This window comes from Sylvia atricapilla, chromosome 4, assembly GCF_009819655.1.
Source record: "Sylvia atricapilla isolate bSylAtr1 chromosome 4, bSylAtr1.pri, whole genome shotgun sequence".
Taxonomy (NCBI): domain Eukaryota; kingdom Metazoa; phylum Chordata; class Aves; order Passeriformes; family Sylviidae; genus Sylvia; species Sylvia atricapilla.
The window spans coordinates 28884891-28907219 of NC_089143.1; the positions used below are offsets into that span (position 1 = coordinate 28884891).

General features: G+C 40.8%; 1 protein-coding gene across 1 annotated transcript in view; it reads left to right on the forward strand.

The window, feature by feature from the left end:
• The first annotated feature begins 804 nt into the window (after nt 1-804).
• FAM193A (family with sequence similarity 193 member A) overlaps nt 805-22329 on the forward strand; it is a 78875-nt gene continuing 57350 nt past the window's right edge. The window contains exon 1 of the mRNA XM_066317393.1: nt 805-1368. Within this exon, the coding sequence (XP_066173490.1) occupies nt 1135-1368 (234 nt within the window). The 5' untranslated portion in view covers nt 805-1134. The remainder of the gene's footprint in view (nt 1369-22329) is intronic.

The window sequence follows — 22329 nt, forward strand, 5'->3', positions numbered from 1 at the left end:
GTGATGTTTGGTCATAGGTTGGACTCGATCACAGAGGTCTTTTCCAACCTAATGGATTCCACGATCCCATGAAGATATCACCAGTTTTAACGTGCTCACAATCTAGTTTTAACGTGCTCACAATCTATGATTTTTGCAACGTGCCGTCCAGACACATCAAAGCACAGACACATCTCCTTTCCTGGGCTGTGTGTGACTGTGCACTGTGAGGAACAATATACAATCTTTCAGGTTGTTAAAGACTTCGGAGACCAGTGAGTCCAGCCATCAACCCAGCACTGCCAACCCCACCATTAGACCACGTGGCTACTAAACCATGAAGCACTTCCAGGGATGGTGACTCAAGCAGCGGCCTCGCGGCCCTTCAGGGTACAGTAGTGCCCTCAGCCCCAGTGTGTGTAGTGTAACCTCCATTTTCAGCCTGCCTTGCGTGGGGACGACGGTGCCTTTGTGGTTCTGAGGGATGGTTGCACAGGGACGGTATGACAATACAGCCCTACGCTCAAGGGCCGTGTTATGTAGGAACGGTGGGCGGGCTGCGGCCCCTTACGCGGGGCTTTGCCTGAAACATACCCTCACGCCTCATCCCCGAGCGCTGCGGCCCCTTTAAGGCGTCACGTGGCTCTTGGGCGGGGCTGTAGTCCCTTGACCGGGGTGGCAACGCTGGCCGGCGCGGCTAACGGCACCCCGGAGGACTACAACTCCCAGTGGCCACCGCAGGGACGGATGAGCTCATCCGCCGCTCCCAGGCGGGCGTCGCGATGCACGCTGGGAACTGTAGTCCGATATCAGTAGCGGTGGCAAGCTACGGCGAGACGCAGAACTACGCCTCCCAGCGTGCCGCGCGTGGCGGGTTCCCGTCAGCGCCGAGGGGGAGCCCCCCAACGTAAAGGGGGATCACTTTCCCCTTGTGTCCGCCATATTGGACGGTAACTCTGCCCAGCGGCGCCGGGGCCGAGCGAGTCCCCGTGGTCGTGACAGCCCCGCTTCGCCCGCGCTGCCCGGGGAGCCCCGGCCCCGCCTGGCCCCGCCCGGCCTCGCCACCTCCGGGCGCTTGGCGCGACCCCGCGCCCTTTCCCCCCACCTCCTCCTCCTCCCCGGCGCTCCCTCCTCCCGTGCCCGGGTGTCAGCACCATGAGTCCGGCCGACGCCAAGCGCGGAGCGAAGCGCCGGAAGAACAAGCGGGGCGGCGGCCTCGGCAGCACCGGCGGGCCGGGACCCAGCGGCGGCACCGGCGGGCTGGGCAAGGCCGGGGGTGCGGCGGCAGCGGCCCCCGCCCCGCCGGGCGCGGTGGGCGCCCTGCTGACAGCTCCGAGCGGCGGCAGCGGAGCCCCGGGCGGCGCCGGGGCCGCGGCGGGACACGGCGAGGTGAGCGGGGCGGGCGCGGTGACATCGCGCACCCGCGCCGGCAACCGGGGGGCTGTGCCGCGACATCCCCCCGCGGCCCCGGCCCGCTCGGGCTCCGGCGGGGGTCTCTGGGCTGGGCCCTGGGGCTGCGGGCAGGGGGCGGCGAGGCTGGGCAGCGTCCTCGGCTCCCCACCCTTTGTGGGGGAAGGGCCGCGCCGCCTGCGCCGGGCCGTGTCGTCCCGGGGTTTGTCCTGAAATCGGCTTCAGCGGCCCCGGCCGCGGGGTCTCACCTTAATGGAGGAGCTGGAAGAAATAGGCGGGCAGGCCTTGAGAAAGCGAAAAGACACCTCCATTACGCCCTTTTTGCAGTAGCCAACTTCGTTATTAGGCATACGAGGTTCATTGTAGCTTGGACTGTGGTTGGCACTCTGGTGCCTTGGAATAATTCAGATCTGTTACATATTTCATATTATGGTGAAATTTATTGGGAGCAAGCAGATTGTGTAGTTTAATTGATTTTTTTTTTCCAAGAAAAAGTACTCAAGAATTAAGCCCTTAAAAAGGTGTCCTATTGGTTCAACCAGCTAAAGAGCAAATAAGTTCATGTCCCTTTCTCTTGTGAAGGTTACCTCAACTTTTTTTGTTATCAATACATACCTTGTGTTTAGGTATCATATTTACAGCAGCATTTCCTGCTGACAGCATATTCAGACTTCCATGTGCATGTCATACCACCTGCTCTGTTTCCTCTTGCTCTCATAAACTTGTTGAGCACGTGAAGGGAAAATTGAGAAATTGGCTTTTGTGATAAAGCATGTCTGAAATACCATGATATAACAAATAGTTCATTTTGTTCTCCATGTAGTTTTGTGTCCATCTATTTTGCTGAGTCAACAATCAGTCTGGTGATTGTAGGCTGACTGTTTTTTCTCTTCTCTTTAAAACTTGGGTTCATACACTTTTATACTTGGCTACCATACTTTAGATTAACTGTTTCTGTATGTCTGTTCTCATCTGATACTTAACTTGATGCATAATTTTCCAGTAGCTTATATGTATCTTAGATATCCAGAAGAGTGATATGCCTAATGACAAAGAGGTGTGCAGATTTTTATTTACAACTTTGCAAGTCATCATTCAACACTGTTCTAACTAAACCTGTAGCAAGAAGATGCGTCTTGTTTTGTTTTCTGTCTTAGATCACAAGCCTTTACAAGCACCAGTTCCTAGATATTGTTAAACATCATCATGCTAAGGGAAATAAAACCAGCAGCAAAATGATGTTCAGAGTGGGACATGGATGTGGCTCCACTACCCCCAATATTTTGATGTTTGTGGTTATGTGTAGTCTAGAACTTTGGTTCTCGTCAGACTGTATGGGGTCTTTCTCATATTTATCTCAAAAGCTAAAATCATTGCTGGTCTACCTACTTCGTGTTCCATATTTCTTTCAGACTAGGTAGTTCCTAATAAAATTTCTCAGTCTCTCTGAAAGTATGTTATGTCTTAAAAATTAAATACTGTGTTTCAGTATTAAATTTTTTGAGGAATACATCTATTACACTTGCTCGCGTGTTATTCATACTTTTATAAGTGAACACAACATGTGACTTAATGCATTTGTAACTTCATCTTAATTGACCTGGTTTTGCCTCTACTCTTACATGTGTAAGGGATTTGTCAAATGTTTCCATTTCCATTTGTAGTGTGATACAAGTGGTTCTGAAGACTGATGGACAAGTGAGGAGTTAAGTCAGTTAAACAAACAAATCATTTAGTTGAACTAGAATAAACCTGCAGCAGAGGCCTTCATCAGTCAAACAGTAAGCATGCTGGAATGAGGTTTTGATGATAGGTAAATTCCTGTGCTCAGTTTTTTGAAAGGTAAATGCTTATACCGCATAATGCTCCTTTTAAGTTGATGTTGCTTCCTCCATGGTGGTTTCAGTGACCTCTTTCTTGACACTTTCAATAGCTTTGCAATGGTTGTGACATAAAAATCGCCACTACTTCAAAATTCACTGATTAGTTGCAAAGGTGAAATCTTAAAGCGTCGTTGCATGACTCTTGCTGATGTGAAAATTGGATCACCTCAATAGTATATAAAAATTTGTTAGTTCAGGGTACATGGTCAAAACAAGACTTGGTTTTTTGAGTGAAAGACTAGCAGATGTTTTTTCTGGATGAAGTTAAGAAAGAAAACTGTATTTTATGTCACTGATCATTTCTAAATTAGGGTTGTTTTGGCTGGATGGAGAGTAAGCAGTGCACTGATACCTGTAAAGTAGTAATCAGACTTGCTTTACTTTCATTTTACCCAGAATAATGTGAAGTTACCTTTGGTGGGTAAGAGAAATTGTCAGCCAGGTCTCTGCTGAACAAACTTAAATGTTTAATCTTTGAAAAGATACAAAATATAACCACCAGCCCCCCACAAATTTTGTTTGCTGCACAGCATAGTGTGTTCTTCTTGTTCTCATGCTCTCATTGCTTTCATGTAGTTTCCAGCTTTTGTTACTTACCTGGTTTTAGGGCAGCCATTCTGAATGGGATGGGCACATCCTTCTATTAGTGTTCTGTTAGGTGTTTCTTCCAAAACTTGTTTAAAAGACAGAATGAAACACGGTGTTACAAGAATGATCCTGTGTGTTTTCCACATTCTTGTGTGTCAATAATGGTTCAGAATGAGGGGTACTTTCAACCTGCTTTATAAAACAGGTGGACTGTAGTTTAAAAATGGATGTATTTATGCTTCAGACTAAAAGCTCATGTGCCAGTACTGCAATTCTAGCTAACCCTGTTAGAGCTAACAAATAAATTTGAATTGAGGTTTTTATACATCTTATCTGGAGGTTTTTTAAGACTGTAGGCTAAATTCTGCATTAGAGCACATGCTAATTCTTGTTCTGGGATGCAAGTGGGCAGCTCCTAACGGAATCTTCCTGGAAGGTATGTTATTCCATGCACATGCTTTCTGGCATCAGAATTGGTCCTCTGAAGCACTGTCAGATGTTTTGGAGTGAGATGTTTTGGTGAAATTAAAGGTGCTAATTTAGTAGTGCATCAGTGCAAGGGAGTCTCAGTTTTGAAAACCTGTGTCAACTTTAACTGGAAACCAAGTCACTTAGTTGTCCAGTGCTGCTGCAGGACTTCTCTAGGGTTTTTTCTTTCTGATATGCATATTTATAGAAAGAGATCTTGCTTTCTGTTCTGTTTTGTTTTGGTTTTGTTTTAATTCAGTAGTGCATTGCATCAGGCTTTCTTAATTTGATCCTGTAAATTTTTGATGGACAGTTGGATTATTGTTGTTGTGAGAGGCATTTGATTAACTCTAGCAACCACTGCATAATTCATACGTATGAATAGTGAAATTGGCTATTCGTTAGTATGTTCAGGTATTTTGGAGTGGAGAGTGGTATGTCAGTAGCTGATCAGCTACAGGAATACATTTTGTTACAGGCTGACCAATCTTTTGTTATTAAAGAGAATAATTTAGTAGCCATTTTACAGTTCTCACTTGCATCTTTCGAAGTATTATATGTCAAGTGTAGTAATGTATTGAATCTTCTTAGATTTGAGAGCTGTTTTAGAATTTCATAAAATACCTTCAGCAGACCATTTTTTTATTATGGAGAACTGCTTTTAAATAGATATTCTATACATAGTAGAATGTACATTGCCAATTTCTTCAGCAGCTTTGTAGCTCGTTGCATTTTAGTGATATCTGTATTTGATTTGTGATTTCAGATCTTCCCTGTTCACTCTTCTCCTTCCATGCTTCAAACATTCAAAAGGAAGGAAACATTCAAAAGAGGAGCTTTGTCAGGAGCTCAGAAGTTCAGCAAACAGCTAGCTTTTGTGCTTTTATGTAGTGCCTCCTCCTCTCCAAAAGCAGACTTATTTTGGCCAATTTTTGTCAAGGCTCAGGTAAACTAGATAAACTCCAGTTATTAAAACAGTATTATAACCTCTGCTCCTCAGGCTGAGGCAGCAGGTACTTATAAACACTCTTAACACTGATTTGAAGAAAAACAAGCCTTTGTGACAGTCAGGTAGTAAATTTGTTCCTCTGATTAAAGGTAGTTTAAGCATGGTTTTTTAAATAGACATGTAGTGCCTGCCCTGAAGAGCTTATGCTCTGCCTTTTATAATGAAAGGAGACAGAATGGGATAAAACTATTAGGATTTGCTTTAGATGGTATGGTTGAGTTAACCTGCTAATTTAGATGCAGAATCTAAACAGAACATTTCAAACTTTAAAACAAGCTTAGTGGTTGCATAACATTCACATTATTAGCTCTTTCATAGCTTCTTTCCATGCTCAGTTAAGGCATTTTTCAGCTAACAGACCTGAGACCAGAGGCACATGTACCAGTGACTGAGTCAGATCTCATAATGCTGCCTCTGGGAAGTGTGTGCCTGTGTGTACTCATGACCTTGACGTATATCCAATCCCTGAGCATTCAATTTCTCCCCCACCTCCTGCACCTGCAAAATCATGGTCAACTGATAATAAGAATAATCAGTTCTGAATTGTTAAATGAAACATACCAGAAGTGTGTCAGAAAAAATGGCATCTGGTCCAGTGATGTCTAATCTGGATAAACTAAGGATCCTCCTTTGGCTTTGTTAGGAGACATTTGATTCCGGGTGTGAGGCAGAGGATTTTTTTTCCCTTGCTGTATTGATTGCAAAATGTGAGATTGAGAGAGAGAAATTTTTTACCCAAAAAACCACAGTGACTCCCTTCCCCTCCTCCCTTTTGTTTCCTGACTGTGGAAGCAAAACCTTGTTGGTTTAATTTGGAACTAGATTAGTTTGAAAAGTTAGTTCTGAAATAGGTGTATATTGATGGGAATGTTCAGGGTTCTTGTCCAGTTCTTCTGCAAGTTTTTTGACCCCAAACAGTACCTGAAGCTTTATTTAAGTATTTAATATTACATTATTTTCTTGGTTATGGCATTTCTCCTGTTCTAGTGGTATCCCATCTTGGATCCTTTCTCCTTTAGAGTAAGAGATCCAGTCAGCCTCTCTACTGGCCTGGCAAGGAGAGCTGAGTGGATGTGGAAATTCAGTTTGCTGGTGCTTGGTGCTACAAGACTAATGCTCAGACCCTGATCAGTGTGTTTAGTAAGGGTAGTCCCAAACAAACACAAGCCTACTGAAGACATATTGTGGAGAAGTGATTGGGAGAAATAACTGGGAAATAAACTTGCTTTGCTTAGGATGTACAGGAATTCATGGATCTGCTAGGCAGTGTTCTGGGTTTGTATGGATCTGAGTAATCAAAGAAGGTTTAATATTTATTGGGACTCCTTCACTGATGAGAAGGGAGGTCATATATCCCTTTTATTAAGCTAATGGAAACAGTCCCTACATTTACCTTTCTTGTGGTATTTTTTATTTTAATTTTAACAAATTAAAATAGAGGTAGCTGTGGACTGGTCTGTTTTGAGAAAGAATATTCTGTATATGGAATTTTCCTAGGATAATTGAACGTAATGAAACATTTGAGTTAAATGTCTAGAAGAATACTGCAGTTCAGTTCCTTCTTTGCTGTTCAACAGGGAAATGACATTTGTGATGTTACTGTTAATGCTATTACACGAACCACCCAAATTGAGGCTTTTCTGAAAATGGAATAGAATATATATGCTTGTGTTTGTTTTTTTGTTTTTTTGGACACAACAATTACTTAATTCCGTGTTGTAAAAATTCAAGGCAGCCTATGACATTACTGACCTTCAGCTCCTCACCTGTGATGAAACACACCAGAAATACTATTAAAGATATGTCTGAGCAATGTAGCATTTACCTGAGGTAAAAGCTTTTTTCCTAAGTATTTTCTTGTTATGTATTTTTTTAAATAGAGAAAGTACAGCTGCTTTAGTGATGCAGAAGTTAGTCCAGGCACTGTTTTGCAAAGTGGATTTTAGGGGGAAAATTAATGGGACTGCCTGTGAGCCACTTCCAGGCTGTTGAACTGAAGTTGTTCATGTTGGACTGGTGATAGCACTGATGAAAAACTTCCTTGGGGTGGGAATTTTAACTGTGTTCTTAAATAATCAACTCCCTTTCTTTTGCAAAAGCCACAAAGGTATTTCTCTCCATGTAAAAAATCCTAGTAATGATAAAACCCACTCAGGCATCTGAGAGGAAGGCACTCCTGTCCTGCATCACTCTGTAGAGTGGCTGTTCTCTCTCCAGTCTTTATTATAGGAAGCCTGGAGAGATTTTGGTGCAACCGGAGTGCCTAAAGTCAAATAAGGCGAAGAACCTGTGTAGGAGGCCATGCTTAGCCTCCAGCTGCCTACTCAGTTATGGTTTCTTTCTCTTAAAAAACCAAAAGGTTGGAGCTCAAATAGGTTATGATATATGCCCCCTTGGGTCATATCTTAAAGAGTAACTTTGCTCATTTATAAGGAGGAAACAAAAGATTTACCTCATTGTACATTTTTCAGAAGAAAATCTGTGTGCTTCCATGAAATATTCCTGTGCATAGTCTCTCTTCAGGCCTAAAAGAACAAACCACAATAAGGTTGTAGATGCCTCTGTGTTGTTACTTACTGCGGAAGATCACAAAGTCCTTATCCACAGTGGATCTTTACATTAGCCCTCCTTTCATGCGCTAATCTGTCAAACTGGTTTGTAGTGTAGTTGACAGGTGGTTGCTTGTGAAGGATGTTCAAAAACATGAGACCACAATCATCCAGGTAAATAAGTTTTTACAAGGTCACAGAAGTAATCATTTCCAAGTCCAGAGCTGTGGGCAGCCTGGATCTTGAGCAGACTTGTCACTTAGAGCATCTGGACTTCAGGGCTTCTCTTCGGGACTCATCTCCTACTCCTCTTGGAAAGTGTCTATGGGAGGTAAATTGCTTGTAGTCCAGGAGGGCTGTAATAGGCACTGAGTACTAATTTCTGAGTGGGTTATGGATGGCAGTTGCTCTTAGGAAAAATCTGCTGCCTTTTTTTTTTTTTTTTTTTTTTTTTTTTTTTTTTTTTTTTTTACTGCTTTGGCAGCAGTTCAGTGATCTCTGTTGAGCTGCAGACAGATGGAGGATGTGATCAGCTGTTGGGGCAGTGTTTGCTGCTCTAAATAGCTGTTCTTGTCTTCTCTGGGGAAAGGTAGGCTGGATAGAAGTGTCTGGCTGGCAGTACAGGGGACTTCACTGTTCTAGATGTACATTTTCAGATACTCATCTTTATTCTTCTATGTATTAATTATGCCTGCAGTATCAAAAGTGATTGTTTGGTCATGGCTTGCATTGCAATGTCAGCTTTGCTCACTTCCATTCCCAAGTGTTGCTCTTCTTGGAAGTAATAGCTTCTCTACTTAAAGCAAGACCAAACTATGTAGAGAACTGGGCAGCATTTGATTTATGTCACAAACCTGTATATGTGCTGTAGAAGTGAGCTTTCTAAAGGTGGGGTATTAACATATGCATGCATCACTAGAATATAAAATTCTAGTGATTGATTTCTGTTTATTAAATAATACATGATTGATAAATTAGCTGTAGTAATTAAATCCAGTAGTTGTCATTTAAAAATGTAAAGGGCTCCATAGGCTCCTAACTATTTGTTGTTTTCTGAAACACTGCCAACTGAAGTCCGCTCAAAGGGTTTTACTACTTAGACTTCTGTGGACAGCAGTGAATTAGTTGAGATATTTTTGTGTAGCGATCTTTTTACTTCCCCTTTAAGGTTTCATCTCCTTTAGGAGATCTGCAGGCATAACAGAAGTAACCTCTGAAATTAGCCCTCAGGAAGGGTACTGGGAAGTAAGGACTAGAGTAATAGGCATGTTTCTCTACAGCATCAGAAGCTGAAGCGTGTTTTACTGTGCTGGGAATCTCAGTTATAACACTCATACAGCTGTTGAGAAGGGGAGAAATGCATATAGCATGTTGTGTTTGGACCATCTCCCTCCTGAGCCAGCTTTTATCAAAAATTGGTCATCTAAGCTAATATACTGGATACAGGGTAGTATCTGCCTGTATAGGATCTGGATTTAGGGTAGTAATCTGCCTGTCAAGTGGGCTTGGCACAGCTGTCTGCTGGTGTGGCTGGTTGCTGCTGGAGCTAGTGCAGGATAACTCAGTGTTAGTGTTGAGCTCTGCCCACCAGCAGTCATTTAAGAGCTCTAAACATGGATATTTGCCAACTAGACTGACATCTGAACAAGACCCTGAAGCAGCACCTTTTTATGTATAAAAGCACTGCTTTCTTGGGGATTGGTCTTTTTTGGTCTGATTTTATTCTCCTCATATGTCAGAAAGAACAGGTGGCAGCTACAGGTTTGGTAAGTTAACAGAAGTCTGTGGGTTGTGAATGAGGATGGGGTCTTTGGAAGGATAGAATAAGACTAAAATGAGGTTTTTTTCCTCTTGGATGAAGTAAGTGATGAGTTAATGTGAATGAGGAGAGAAAGCTGTGAAAGAGCAGGCATTATTGATGGTGCATGAAATATGCTTGGCCTTCTGAAATGGGCAAATGAGTTCAAGAAAGAAAGACAGACTGTTGAATGTGCTAGCTAAGTATGGCATGATGTAGATTTGTGTTTTGAATTTGACTGAGAAGTTTTGGTTATGTGCCTCAGTTTTTGAATGTCTGTCATGATACCAAGATTGTAAAGTGAGGGAAGGACAAGGAGACTACCAATTGAATAATTTTCCTGAAAGCAGTCTCTTCGTTAATGCAAGCCGTGACTCTAAAATCTGTTTATTAATGGATATCTTCTCATAAGTAGTGTTGAAATGTGTTGAAAACCACTTTAAATGTAATGTACGTGTAGTGTTGTAAAGTGCTGTAAGGCTCTACCTTGACTCCTGTTCTGCTTTCAGCTTTGTGCTGTCAAACTGTATCAGTGATGGCTCCTTAGAAGCAAAAGATGTGTCTTTAGGCAGGGGTGCCAGACTTGAATACACTGTGCCACCCACTTCTCTCTTTGAGGCTCTTTTCAAAGAGAGAACTAGTACAAACAGCTGTATGTTGATGTGGTTGAAGTCAGTGCAGTAACTGGGGGTGCTGCAAACTTTACGATTTCTTCTGTATTTTGGGGCTAAAATAATTAAGGTTTGAAATGAAGTTGTGGATTGTTGTGGGTTTTTTTAATGCCAGAGCTTGTTTTCTGGTTTTAGATGGTGAGATGGTTTTGGATTTATTTTCCTGTGTGCAGAAACAAACTTTAGTTCTCAGAGCAGAAGTCTTCCTAAGCTAGGAAGGTGATGATACCAATGAACTGTACACAGAATTGCTGAAGTTGGATGGGACCGCTAGTGGGATCATCTGGTCCAACATGCCTGCTCGTGTAGGGTCTTCCTAGAGCACATTGCACCAAATGGTTTTCAGGCAGTTCTTGAATATCTCCAGTGAGGAAGAATTCACACCGTCTCTGGGCAGCCTGTTCCAGGGCTCAGTCACCTGCATAGTGAGGAGGTTCTTTCCCATGCTCAGGTGGAACTTGCTGTGCATCAGTTTCTACCTCCTGCCTCTTGTCCTATTGCCTGGCATGACTGAATAGAAACTGGGTCCATGTTCTTGATGCCCTCCTTTCAGATGCTTATAGACATTGATAAGATGTACTCTCTGTCTTCTTCTTGAGGCTGAACAAGTAGTTTCAGATATTTTTAATATTAGGTGTTTTTTTTCCCACTGAGATTGGTAGATTAATTTAAAATTACCTTGAGTCAAATATGCTGTCATAGGCAGACTTTTGTTAGTTTATAAATATTAACGGAAGTTAAGGAACCTCTTTCAAGTTCTATAACCATATTAAACTCAAGGGTTGACTATATCAAATGTGTTGTAGGGGATATTTCACCGAGGTAGATATGACAGTCTGAATTTGGACAACACTAATGGTGATGCAAGCCCAGAGATGCTTCCATGGACAGATGCATGAGTGAAAATATGTGTGTGCATGTACTGAGGCTTTCTGAACCATGCTGTTTTTGAATATGGGTTAAAGAGGTTGCTATGTAAGTGTAGGAATGAAGTAAATACTTGGTGTGTGTGCATGGAAATTATTTTTGAGTGGGAGAACACACACAAATGTGGGCTACCAGTGGACAAAGAAATGCCTGAGTAAATGTTTAAAGGTGCTTTGCCACACTGTGTCTCATCATGAAACCAGTCATTGGGAACAGAAGAGTTCGCCATAAAAGCAGTTCGGAGCCGCAGTAGGGTTCTGCCAGCCTTTAGTGTTTAATTGGTGTGGAGTTAATGACCAAAAGATTTCTTAATTGCCATAATGCTTCCAGGCTGCTTATCTTCAATAAGCTGCTGCCACAACAGATGGCAAGCTAGTGGTTTAGCTGAGGTTCACTAGAAGTTTTTCACAATTTTGTTTTAATGGCCTTAACTTATCTATGTGGCTGTAGCTAATGTGTAGTTGAAACCCAAATCTTCACTGGAATAGGCTTCAATTCAATTAAGGTTTTAGTTTGTCACCCTGCAAGAGATAGAACTCTCCTTTACTGTCAAAGAAACTTTGCAGTTTTATCTGTGTGATCATCTTTATTTTATCTTCACATCTTTTCCTGGCTACTCCCAAGATTTGTCTCCACTATACTGTCATTCTCCACTTCTTTTCAGAGAGTCTGCAGGGAATTTCGTGGTGTCTGCTGTAATTTGAGACAGGTTTCAGCAGCAGTCTGAAGCTAGGTTGGGGTTTTTTTTAGCATCATAGGAGTCTGAACCACAACAATAAAAGTGGACAAAGTTAAAGTTCCATAATTTTTAGATTTTAAAAAAAGCTTTCAACAAAGATTCTTATGCTTTCAAAGGAAAAAATAAATACAATTCCTTTTCCATCTGGAAAACAGACTGCCATACTTATAATACTTATACAGTATCCAGTAGTTACAGATTTGAAACCTTATGTAGGAGGATATGGAACTTTGTACCGAGAAACATTGCATAGTAACTAAGTTAAATATTAATTATTATTTAATGTTTTCCGAAGTGCTGTCATTGGTGACCTAGCTGACTGCGTTTCAGAATTATGCGGAAATTGTGACAGTCGCACATTGAATATTATTTAGACTGCTTGTTGTATGTTTTTTGTAAAATTAATGGCTGCATCTCAGAAAATGAAGAGGAACACTCTTCTGTCAATATTTAAAGTAATTCTGAGCCTATGTTTTCATTTTTATTCAAGTGAAAAATCTATTGATTGGGTAAGGTTTAGGGGATTGTTCTGATCCCTAGAAATTTGTTAAAGCATTGCTAGAAATGGCCTGTGGTAATTTATTCTTTAAGTAGAATGTTCAGACAGAAGTCTGAATGTGTGCTTGCCTTTATGGTTTTTAACTAAGGTCACAGAAATGAGGATTTGTCTAAATCTGAATCTAAATCTAAATCAAAACTTAAGCCAGTTTTGAAACAAACTCTGAAGTCAGTGGGTTGCACTTGATGGTGTTATCTGTTGGTGACATTGGCTCATCTTCTCAGTCAGTAAGATGTTACTGATGATTTGACAATTAAGCTGCAAAAGTCCATGGTAGTCTGTCTCCTCTGCTAAAGCCTAGGGGAGCCTAACTTGTGTTAGACTTCCCTTGCACCAAAAACACTAAAAAAAAAAAAAAAAAATCAGAGGAATTTACTCCCAATCCTGTTTATATTTGTGATAATCCTGGGAAAGTCAACATCGTTGTCATGAGCTTTTCCCATGAAGTCTTGACTTGGTTAAATAGTATATAAATGGTGTACAATGTTACAAAATGGAGGATACAGAATCACTTGGTAATTAAGTTTGAAAACACCTGTGGTCATGGAGTCCAGCCTTGACTGATCAGTACCCTGTCAACTGAACCATAGCACTAAGTGCCATGTCCAGTCATTTCTTCAACACCTTCAGGGATGGTGACTCTGCCACTTCCATGGGCAGGCCATTCCACTATTTAACAACTGTTTTCATAAAGAAATTCCTTCTAACGTCCAACCGACACCTCCCCTGGCACAGCTTGAGGCCATTTCCTCTTGTCTTGTTGCTGGTTCCCTGTGAGAAGAGACTGAGCCCCAGCTGGCTACAGCCTCCTGTCAGGGAGTTGTAGAAAGCAGTAACATCACCCTGAGCCTCCTTTTCTTCAGGCCAAACACTGCCAGCATCCTCAGCCATGGGACTTCATGGGACTTATCCTCACCAACTCCATGTCCCTAATCTGGACCTCAGTGTCTTCCTTGTAGTGAGCAGCTGAGAACTGAACACCAGGACTCAGGGTGAGGCCTCCTCAGCAGTGCCGAGGGTGACAGTCACTGCCCTGGTCCTGCTGGCCACACTGTTGCTGACACAGACCAGGTGCCATTGTCTTTCTTGGCCACCTGGGCACACCTGGCTCATGTTCAGCCACTCTCAACCAGCACCCCCAGGTCCTTTTCCACCAGACCCTTTCCAGCCACTCTGCCCCAGCCTGCAGCACTGCAGGGGTTGTTGTGACCCAGGGGCAGGACCTGGCACTTGGCCCTATTGAGCCTCAGAGCACTGGCCTTGGCCCACTGATCCAGCCTGTTCAGATCGCTCTGCAGAGTCTTCCCTCCAGCATATCAACACTCCCACTCCAACCCTCAGTACATGTAGTATTGCCCTAATATTAAAAAATAATTCCAAAATAATTGCATTTTAAATTTTGATTTTTTTCCTGAGTTAGGGATGAATTTGTCTGATGGAAAAAATTCTTTGTTACTCAAGTATTTCCTTCTTTTTTATAACAGGAAGTTAGTCTTCACTGTTTTATTTTGCTTGCATTGTCCTGTCTCTGACACTTCTGCCACAAATATATTGTTTGTATAGTGTGCTTAAGTAGTTTAACTTTTCAAAGTTACAGGCAAAGGTTTTTTAGTGTTGATATTAACTCATGATCAGCAAAAAATAGTTGATGCAATGGACTGCCTTTATTGATGCTTTTAAGACTTTATTTTTTATTAGAAGTTGTCCTTATCTTAATTTTTTCGCCAGAATGGATATTGTGTAGGGTTTTGTTTGTGACATGAGAGAGTTTGCATACTACAGCAGTAATCTATTAGTGAGTGTTACTACCTGATCAGAAAGGTGTTAGGTCTGATGATTATTTCTTTTGTAGGTGTCCCTGCTTAGTGGGCTTTACTGGAGTTTAGTGAAGCACAAATCCCTGTCATTAATGCATGAGAGGATCACTGGAAGTTGTCTTTCTGGCACATGTTGTGTCTGCTCTTCCAATATGCTGTTAGGGTTCTTTTCTTCTTAAGCAGAACTTGACTGACACTATTGAACTGGAAGGATGTTGGTGCCTGCTCTTTCTGGAAAACCAGTCCTCGTAATCAGACCTCCTGAGCTAGTTGGCCTGGCTAGTTGGAAATTATACTGGATAGGCTTACAACTCCACTATATTGTCATAAATAGGTGTGGGAGAGGCAGAAAGGATGTCTGTGTCCCACTGCTACTGTGTAGATTTGTCCTTCTAAATAGTCTGTCTCTTTCTCCATTTTCCTAATCACACTTTTACTTGTGCATTTGTAACGTGAGAGTGCATGTGTGTGCGGAGCTGCTGAGCAGGCACTGAGCCGGCAGGTAGTCTGACCACCATGGTGTATCAGCAGCTGGGTAGCTTCCAGGGGAATTGGGCTTTTTGGCTCTGTTTTTTCCTTCTATGAATTATATCAGGTAGACTCCACTAATTCTTGATCTTTTAATCTTCTTTTAAAATATTAAAGCATATTAGTATTTGTAATTATGTACCTTGATACATATTAAAAGGTGGATGGTTTGTCTGAAGAATACAATTGATTTTCTTTAAGATCATTTTATGTTGTGGTTTTTGTTGATTTTTTTTTTTGTCATTGTTGCTTTGGGGTTTTTAATTGTACTCTAGGAAGCAGACAAAAATCCAGGCAGCTGTATTTGTAAACCTGCTCCTTAAATCTGACACCGAAGTTGATTGTAATATTCCAGAATCTCTTATTAGTGCTCTAAAGTCTTAACTTCAAGGTTTTTTCTGTGCTTATTTTTGTCTCATTCATCTGTCTTCTGGCCCAGTGTTTGTTTAACCTGCTCTTAAAATTATCTATTTGATGGAGACTCCACAACCTCACCAAGCAGCCTCTTTTTACTCTTAACAGCTTTGCTGTTAATTTTCTATTGCATATAACTCTCCCTTGCTGCAATTCAAACATTTTGTTGCTTATTCTGTTTGCTGTGGATAGAGACAACTGACTCTTCCTCTCTCCTCAGTATTCTGATCTGTAAGGTTGGTGTCTCCAGTTCTCTCAGCCTTTCCTGGCAGGTATTACTGTCTGTGTCTGGTGGTAGTGTTCTGTTGAGGTTTTTCTGCAGCTGTTCTTGTCTGGCTTGAAGGCCTGTGTTCAGAATCAGTTGCAGTTGTCCCTCTGAGACTTACTGGGGCAGTATTAGGTGAAAGGATTATGTCCTGTTCATAAGCTATGCATCCCAAGGTAGCATTAGTTTTTTCCATCAGTCTGACCTTGTTGACTCCTCTTTTGCATATAGTCACTTAAATCTGTTTGGAAATCCATGGTAATCATCAAAATCTTGCTATTGAATTTGGTCATGATTAAGTTTCAGTACTTAAGGCTGTCAAGGACATTAATAAAGTAAATCATGACATTTATTCTTCCTCCCCTGTGTAGATCTTTCATTGGAGAAAATTTTACTGGTTTGATATAACCAAGGTGGCTGTTCCTCCGCTCCATATCATCTAAGTGCTTAGAAAGATTGTTTGGGTATATTTAACCTTTCTGGGAACTGAAGACAGTCCATTCTTCAGGTATTTTTGCCTTCACTATCCTTTTTTCTTCCTTCTTTTTTTTTTTTTTTTTTTTGTAGGTGGAGGGTTGGGTTTTCTTTGAGGAGCTGAGGTTGGTTGTTTTAAAGAAATGGTTTAAATAGTTCACCTTTTTCGAAGTTTCTGATTATCTAAAACATCCTCCATGAGTTTTCAAAGATAGGGTTATTGATTTTGAGGTGGCTCACAGGATTTCCTGAGGAAGTTTCTTGAATGTTATCAGATCTAGACTACTTGGAAAAATTATAAGTATTACTCTTTCCAATAGTCAGCTGATTCTGCATGGATATTTTTACTCATTTACTTGTGCTATTTGTGGTGGTCACCTCCTCATAGTTGATCTCTGGTGAGGACTTGTTCTTCATCAGTCTGTTTTCTCTCTTCATTCAGTAATGGGGAAGTTCTAGTAGTAGTAGTAGTAAACTGATAGAATGATTTTTTACTAGCCTCAAGCTGTTTCATGAGCATGCTTTCATTTTATGCCTGTTGCCTTTCATATTTATCCCTCTTATTTTCTTGCCATTGTTACTTGTTGCATGCTTGTTACTCCCTTCATGTGTGCTTTTTCTGAGTCATTATTCTCTTGCTATGTTTGCTATTCTCTTGCTGTGCTTGGTTTCCTTGAATTTTTGTTTCCACTGTGTCATTTGAGAATTAACTCTTCTTTATCATAGACTTGTCATCTGTATCCTCTTATTTAGTGATGTGAAATCTGGTTCTTCCTTCCTTTCCCTCTTCAGTAACCATTGAATTGATGGTTCACTTCCAGTGAAACTGTCTCTTATTGTTTACTGTCAAATAATTTTTTTCTTGCTGCTACATCTAAAGGAAGTGTCTCCAGTTGCTTTCGGTGTTTCAAAATGTATGTTCCTTGAGCCATTCCCAGCAGGTGCCTAGGTTCTTATTATCTTCTTGTAACAAAAAGTCTTACGGGATTTTTCCCTTTCAGAAAGGACAATATCTGTCTGTCAGCTTTTTTGGATGGTCTGTGATAAGCTTGGATCTTGATAGCACTCATGTGTTTTCCTCTTTTCATTATTTGCAAACTTGCAGGATACCTCTCCCTGCATTTGTGATGCTTGTATCCTTTGGGTATAAGGCATAACACTCCTAGGCACTTGGATTTGTTTGCTTTGGGATTTTGTTTGCATGCTTAGGTTTTTGTTGTGTTTTTTGGTGAACTGACTGTGTTCTTTTTCCGTTAGTATTCCAGTGGGAAAGGGACTCTTGTGTAGTAAATCACAGTGTTAATCCCATTCAGAGAATTCTAATGTCTTTTCTTATGCTTTCTACATTAGTATGCATTTGTCTAAGACTGATGGATTGGTTACTTGGATTTTATGAATTTTTGTGAATAATTACTTGTACTTATTTCTAGGCTCTTGTATTAATCTTTGAACTTTTGATGTTTTGCTCATGATCCTAGTGAAAAATAGTCTTTCCTCAAGCTGACAGTGAGGAAAGGCTTTTATTGTATATTAATTCTCTGTCATCTTCTATGTTCTCACTTACAGGCATGCAGAACCTAAATCAGATGGTCAGAGAAGCCAAAGCTGTCCTTTGATAGCATTTTCAAATTCATGGGGCTGTCTACAAGAGGGAGTTCATTCTTGTGGGGAGCTGATTGGGAGCTTCTTCTTTGTTCTCAATTGTTGTTAGTAGTATCCATGACGAGTAGTTGGTGTGGTGAATGACCATTGAACAGCTTTTATTTTCCTGGATCTGAAAGAGGCAAAGAACATCTGGAGCAGTGTGCACCCAAATAGGGCCAGTGGACATCTTGCTCTTTATGGTGTTTTTTCTGATACAGCTGTTTACTTGGCTTTGTCTTTTGCAGTCTCCTCTTGAATTGCCTTAAAGACTTCGCAGTCGCAGATGTCTTGGTTCAGCTGGCTCTTGCTTATCCTTAATGCCTCATCCCCCCCTCCCCAAACAAACCTCACAATCCAAATCTCAGAACCTCTTTCTAAGAATCTGTAATGTAGAACTATAGGCGCTGTATTTTCCTTGTAATCTTCATCAGTATAGGAAGTACAGGCAAACGTTCCTACAAATTCAGTCCAAGACATAAATTTGTCTCACTGTCTCATTATAACATTTTCATCCTTGGGTCAGGGAACATTCCAGATGAAAGTTTTGGAGATGCCACTTTGGTTTTTTGTTCCTTGTATGTGTGTTGGAATCACTGTTATCTTCCTGCCATTTGCACCCCTGCATTTTGGTGAGGGGTAGCTGAATAGACTCCTTGGTCATCTGATCTCCGATTCTTGAGTTGCAGCAGTAAATTTGGGTTGAAGTACTTCAAGCTTTACACTGTTCCTCATTTGAGTCAGTAAATGTCTCCTCCCTCCCATGGTGGTACTTGAAGCAAACCATGTGTTGTGTTTCCATAGTGTATTTCACATGGCCATAAGAAACTAATAAGTGATGTGATACGTGTGTGTATGGTGAGCATTGAGAGCTCGGCAGTTTGAGGATAATGAAGTGCAAGGACTGAGGTAATCTTCTCTGTGTATTGGCTTAACTTGGGGTTTTATTAACTTTGTAATGATTTGTTAGAAACACAGCCTTTGAATGCAGTTCTCATGTTAAAGCTTACTTAGTGCATCTTCTGTAATTTTGCTGATTGCTCTTAACTATTAAAACTAGGACTCTGCTTCTTACTGATGCTGATTTTTGCAGAATTGAAATGCCTTAGAAATAGAAAATTATTTCTCTGGCTTGTACTGTCAGTGTCATACCCTAGTGCAGCGTATGTGATTTGCCTGACATTTCTTTTTTTCTGTTGGGGGAAAAACATAGCTAGTTTTAGAAATTGCTTTTGGTGGATCATTCTGAAAATGGCCTCTCCCATGTCCAGAATGTGTCTTTACTTAATGCTTTATGAGATTTTTCTGTCAGGAGGATGTATGTTTTACCCTTCAACAGTTAACAAGTGAGGTCATTTTCTTGTAACATAATTCCTGGAGTAGGGCATCTACAGTTATAGCATTAAAGTTACTTAGTCAGGTAGTTAATTCCTAGATGTTGTCTTGCACATTTTAAGCTTGCCTTTGGGTGAATGGTTTCTACTGTTCATAAGGAAACTGCTGGTACATCTTGGGGTTGCGTTGGTTTTGTGTAATTCTATTAATATTACATATTTCTGTTCAGGATTGCAGTTGAATCAACAGATTAAAACTCTAACAACTCTTGAGTAGGAAAAAAAATTATATACATGGTTGCTACCTGTTAGGGCTAGTTGAGAGAATTTTGGGGTGTTTTAACTACCTGCTTGGAACACTTTGCTCATTGTTCTTGGGAAAATGAATGCTTGAATCGTGTTCATTAGTAGCTTTTGATACCTTTTTTTAGCACGTGGCTGCAAAATCACTGGGAAAATGTTGAACATATTCCTAGAAGAGAAAAGGCAGAATCCTGGTAGGAGGTGGATTGGCTGTGTTCTGCTGTGTCATATTTAGCTACGAAGAGGGGAAGTATTGCATGTGGGAAGGGGTATGTTCTAAAGAATTTGTAATGTGTGTAATTAAAACAAAATTTCCTTCCCTGCCTTTTTCCACTGGAAAGCCTCCGTTCTTGGTAGCTGCACATGCGAGTATTACAGATGCAAGAATGTTTTCACTCAGGTTAAAGCTTGTGTGCACTTAATTTAGTTCTGTTATTTTGTATACTTGCTGCCATTTCTCTCCTTAGCTAGGGGATAGCATTTAATGCTGCGCTGAAATTGATGAAAGACAATTCCTGCACATCAACCGGTGAAAAACCCAATTTCCTTTCCCTGTGCTTTCATTTTGATTTCAGGTTTTCAAGTTGGCTTAACCTTGCACATTTTCCATAGCTTTACAGAAAATATAATTTTTTTGCTTATTTTAAATGCTATTTTAAAAGATATGTTAGAGCTTTATATGAACTCTTCTAAACAAATTTTCCTTCCTCTCCCCTGCTGCTGAAAAAAACACCCAGAAGACAAAGGCAGCTCTTATATTAGTTAGGTTGCAGATGTATTTGGGTGGCTGCAAAGCTTTTTCATGTGAATGGTGATAAAAATGTGAAGGGATTGTTGCAGCTGTTTTGATTTTGTCTATCTGTAGAAAAATGTAAAATGCCTTTCACTGGCTGATTCAACATCATTTGAAATAGATCTTCACTGTCCAGATCTTCAGTTCTGCTTCATATCCTTCATGCTGTGAGTGATAGTCTTGTCCTTCAGTTTGAGTGTATTCCAGGACACTTGACTCTGCTTCCCTGTCCTCAGTTTAATTGTTGTTCTCTGCCCATCCCCAGTACCCTCGCAGAGAACGGAATTGCTTCACTAAGCTAAACAAGACAGGCCCCTTGCTGATGACCCAGTTTGGCTGTCACCATGTCTGTTCCAGTTTGACATTTCTTGAGGATGGTTGACCAAATGAGGTCTCCTCCAGAGGGCTGTGAAGCAGCACTAATACTTCTTCCTCTTGGAAACAGTGTGATGCATCTTGGAATTTTGTTTCCTTTTCACAGCTGTAGTGATGAGCATCAGCCATTGGTATAACAAAATTCTTGTTCACTTCCCAATCCTGATAGAGAATTAATCTGAGAAAGGGTCTGTGGTTGCAAATACAGAATGAGATGCTTTTCACTGTCAATGCACCTTTAAAATGTGCAGTTTTTTTGATTTGGAGATGGGAATTGAAAAAAATCTGACAGTTGGAAATGTAAACTATGAATAATGGGCTGAATATAAAGAGAAGAAATTATGGAATCATCAATACAAATATTCAAATATGCACGTGCACAATTGTGCTTCTTAAAAAATAACCAATTTCTGGTAATGTATTCTTAATTTATATGCAGTACCTTGGATCAGTGCAACACAAAATACAAAGATAATGATATTTATTCTACTGGCTTTAGTCTGAATAAACGGTCTTATTTAGCCAAGTCAGTTGCACAAGTATAGACATGCTGTATTGTCTTGGTTTCACACAATTTAAGAGCTGATGGTCTCATGCTTATTGTAGTTGGTTGAGTTTTGTTCCATTTAGAAACATTTTTCTTTGAGAAGAATGAAGACCTAAAGAAGATGAAGGCAAGCTTACATTATGGTTTGCAGCTTTCTGACTGGTATTCAAATTTTACTTCAAAATGTCGTGCTTTGATTCTTACAATCATCACCATTTCTTTGCCAAAGTGTCATTATTTATTACACTAGGCAGGCTGTAATATTTCTATGTTAAGTTCTGTTTTAACTTACTCCCTTAAGCTTAAATGTAGATTTTTTTAAAGTTACTTTTAATGACCAAAATAATTTTATTTTACTGTGAAAGTTAATTTATTTCTCTATGATGCTATTAGGAAATGGCTCATCCATCAGCTGCAGCTGCCATCTGTACAAATAGTGGTGCAGTTTGCAAAGTAAAGCTTGACAGCTGGATAAAAGTGTAAGTTTAGGTTTCTCTTCCTCCTCTGCTCCCCAAGGACAAAATCTTTCATTTCTTGCAATGCAGTCTGTATTTCTGTATGGTAGATGTTATATATTTTTCTAATATATGCATATAAATGGTAGAAATTGTGATTCTAATACTTCTCGGTTTTTCTAAGATAAGACAGATGGTTTTAGGTTCAAAGGAAGAATGAAGTAGCAAGTTGGGATTTGCAATCACAGGCACTTTTCGTGGCATCAGGGATCTGTTGCTTTCTCCTGTAGTGATCCTTCTCTGCTGGAAGGCAATTAACCATTAACCACCAGAGACTGCAGTCGGATTCACTCTGGCATTTTTAACCCTTGCCTGGACATGTACAGCTTCCTTGGAAAGAGACATGGGCAGGGCCATGGAGCCAGCTGGGCAGTTTTATCTTCAGGGTGAGGCAGCACTGCACCTACTGTTCACTGCTTTTGAAAAAGTAAGGGAGACTTCAGCTTGTTAGATTTCAAATGCAACAGGAGTACTTTTATTCCTAGATGACATGGATTTTCCAACTTTTTGTCATGGAAAACTTTCAGTAATGGGTTTTCTAGTGGGTTATAGGGAATTGTGGGAATGCTGTTCTTTTTGTGTTGTGTTGGAAGAAAACATGAAATTATACCGATAAAGCTTCTAGGGGATATAGTGATTTAAAGAGAGATAATCAGAACTCTGAGCCTGACAAAACCCAGTATTTGTTCATATGCTGCAAACAATATTCATGGAAGTGTTGCCGAATTTCATGTGACTCAGGC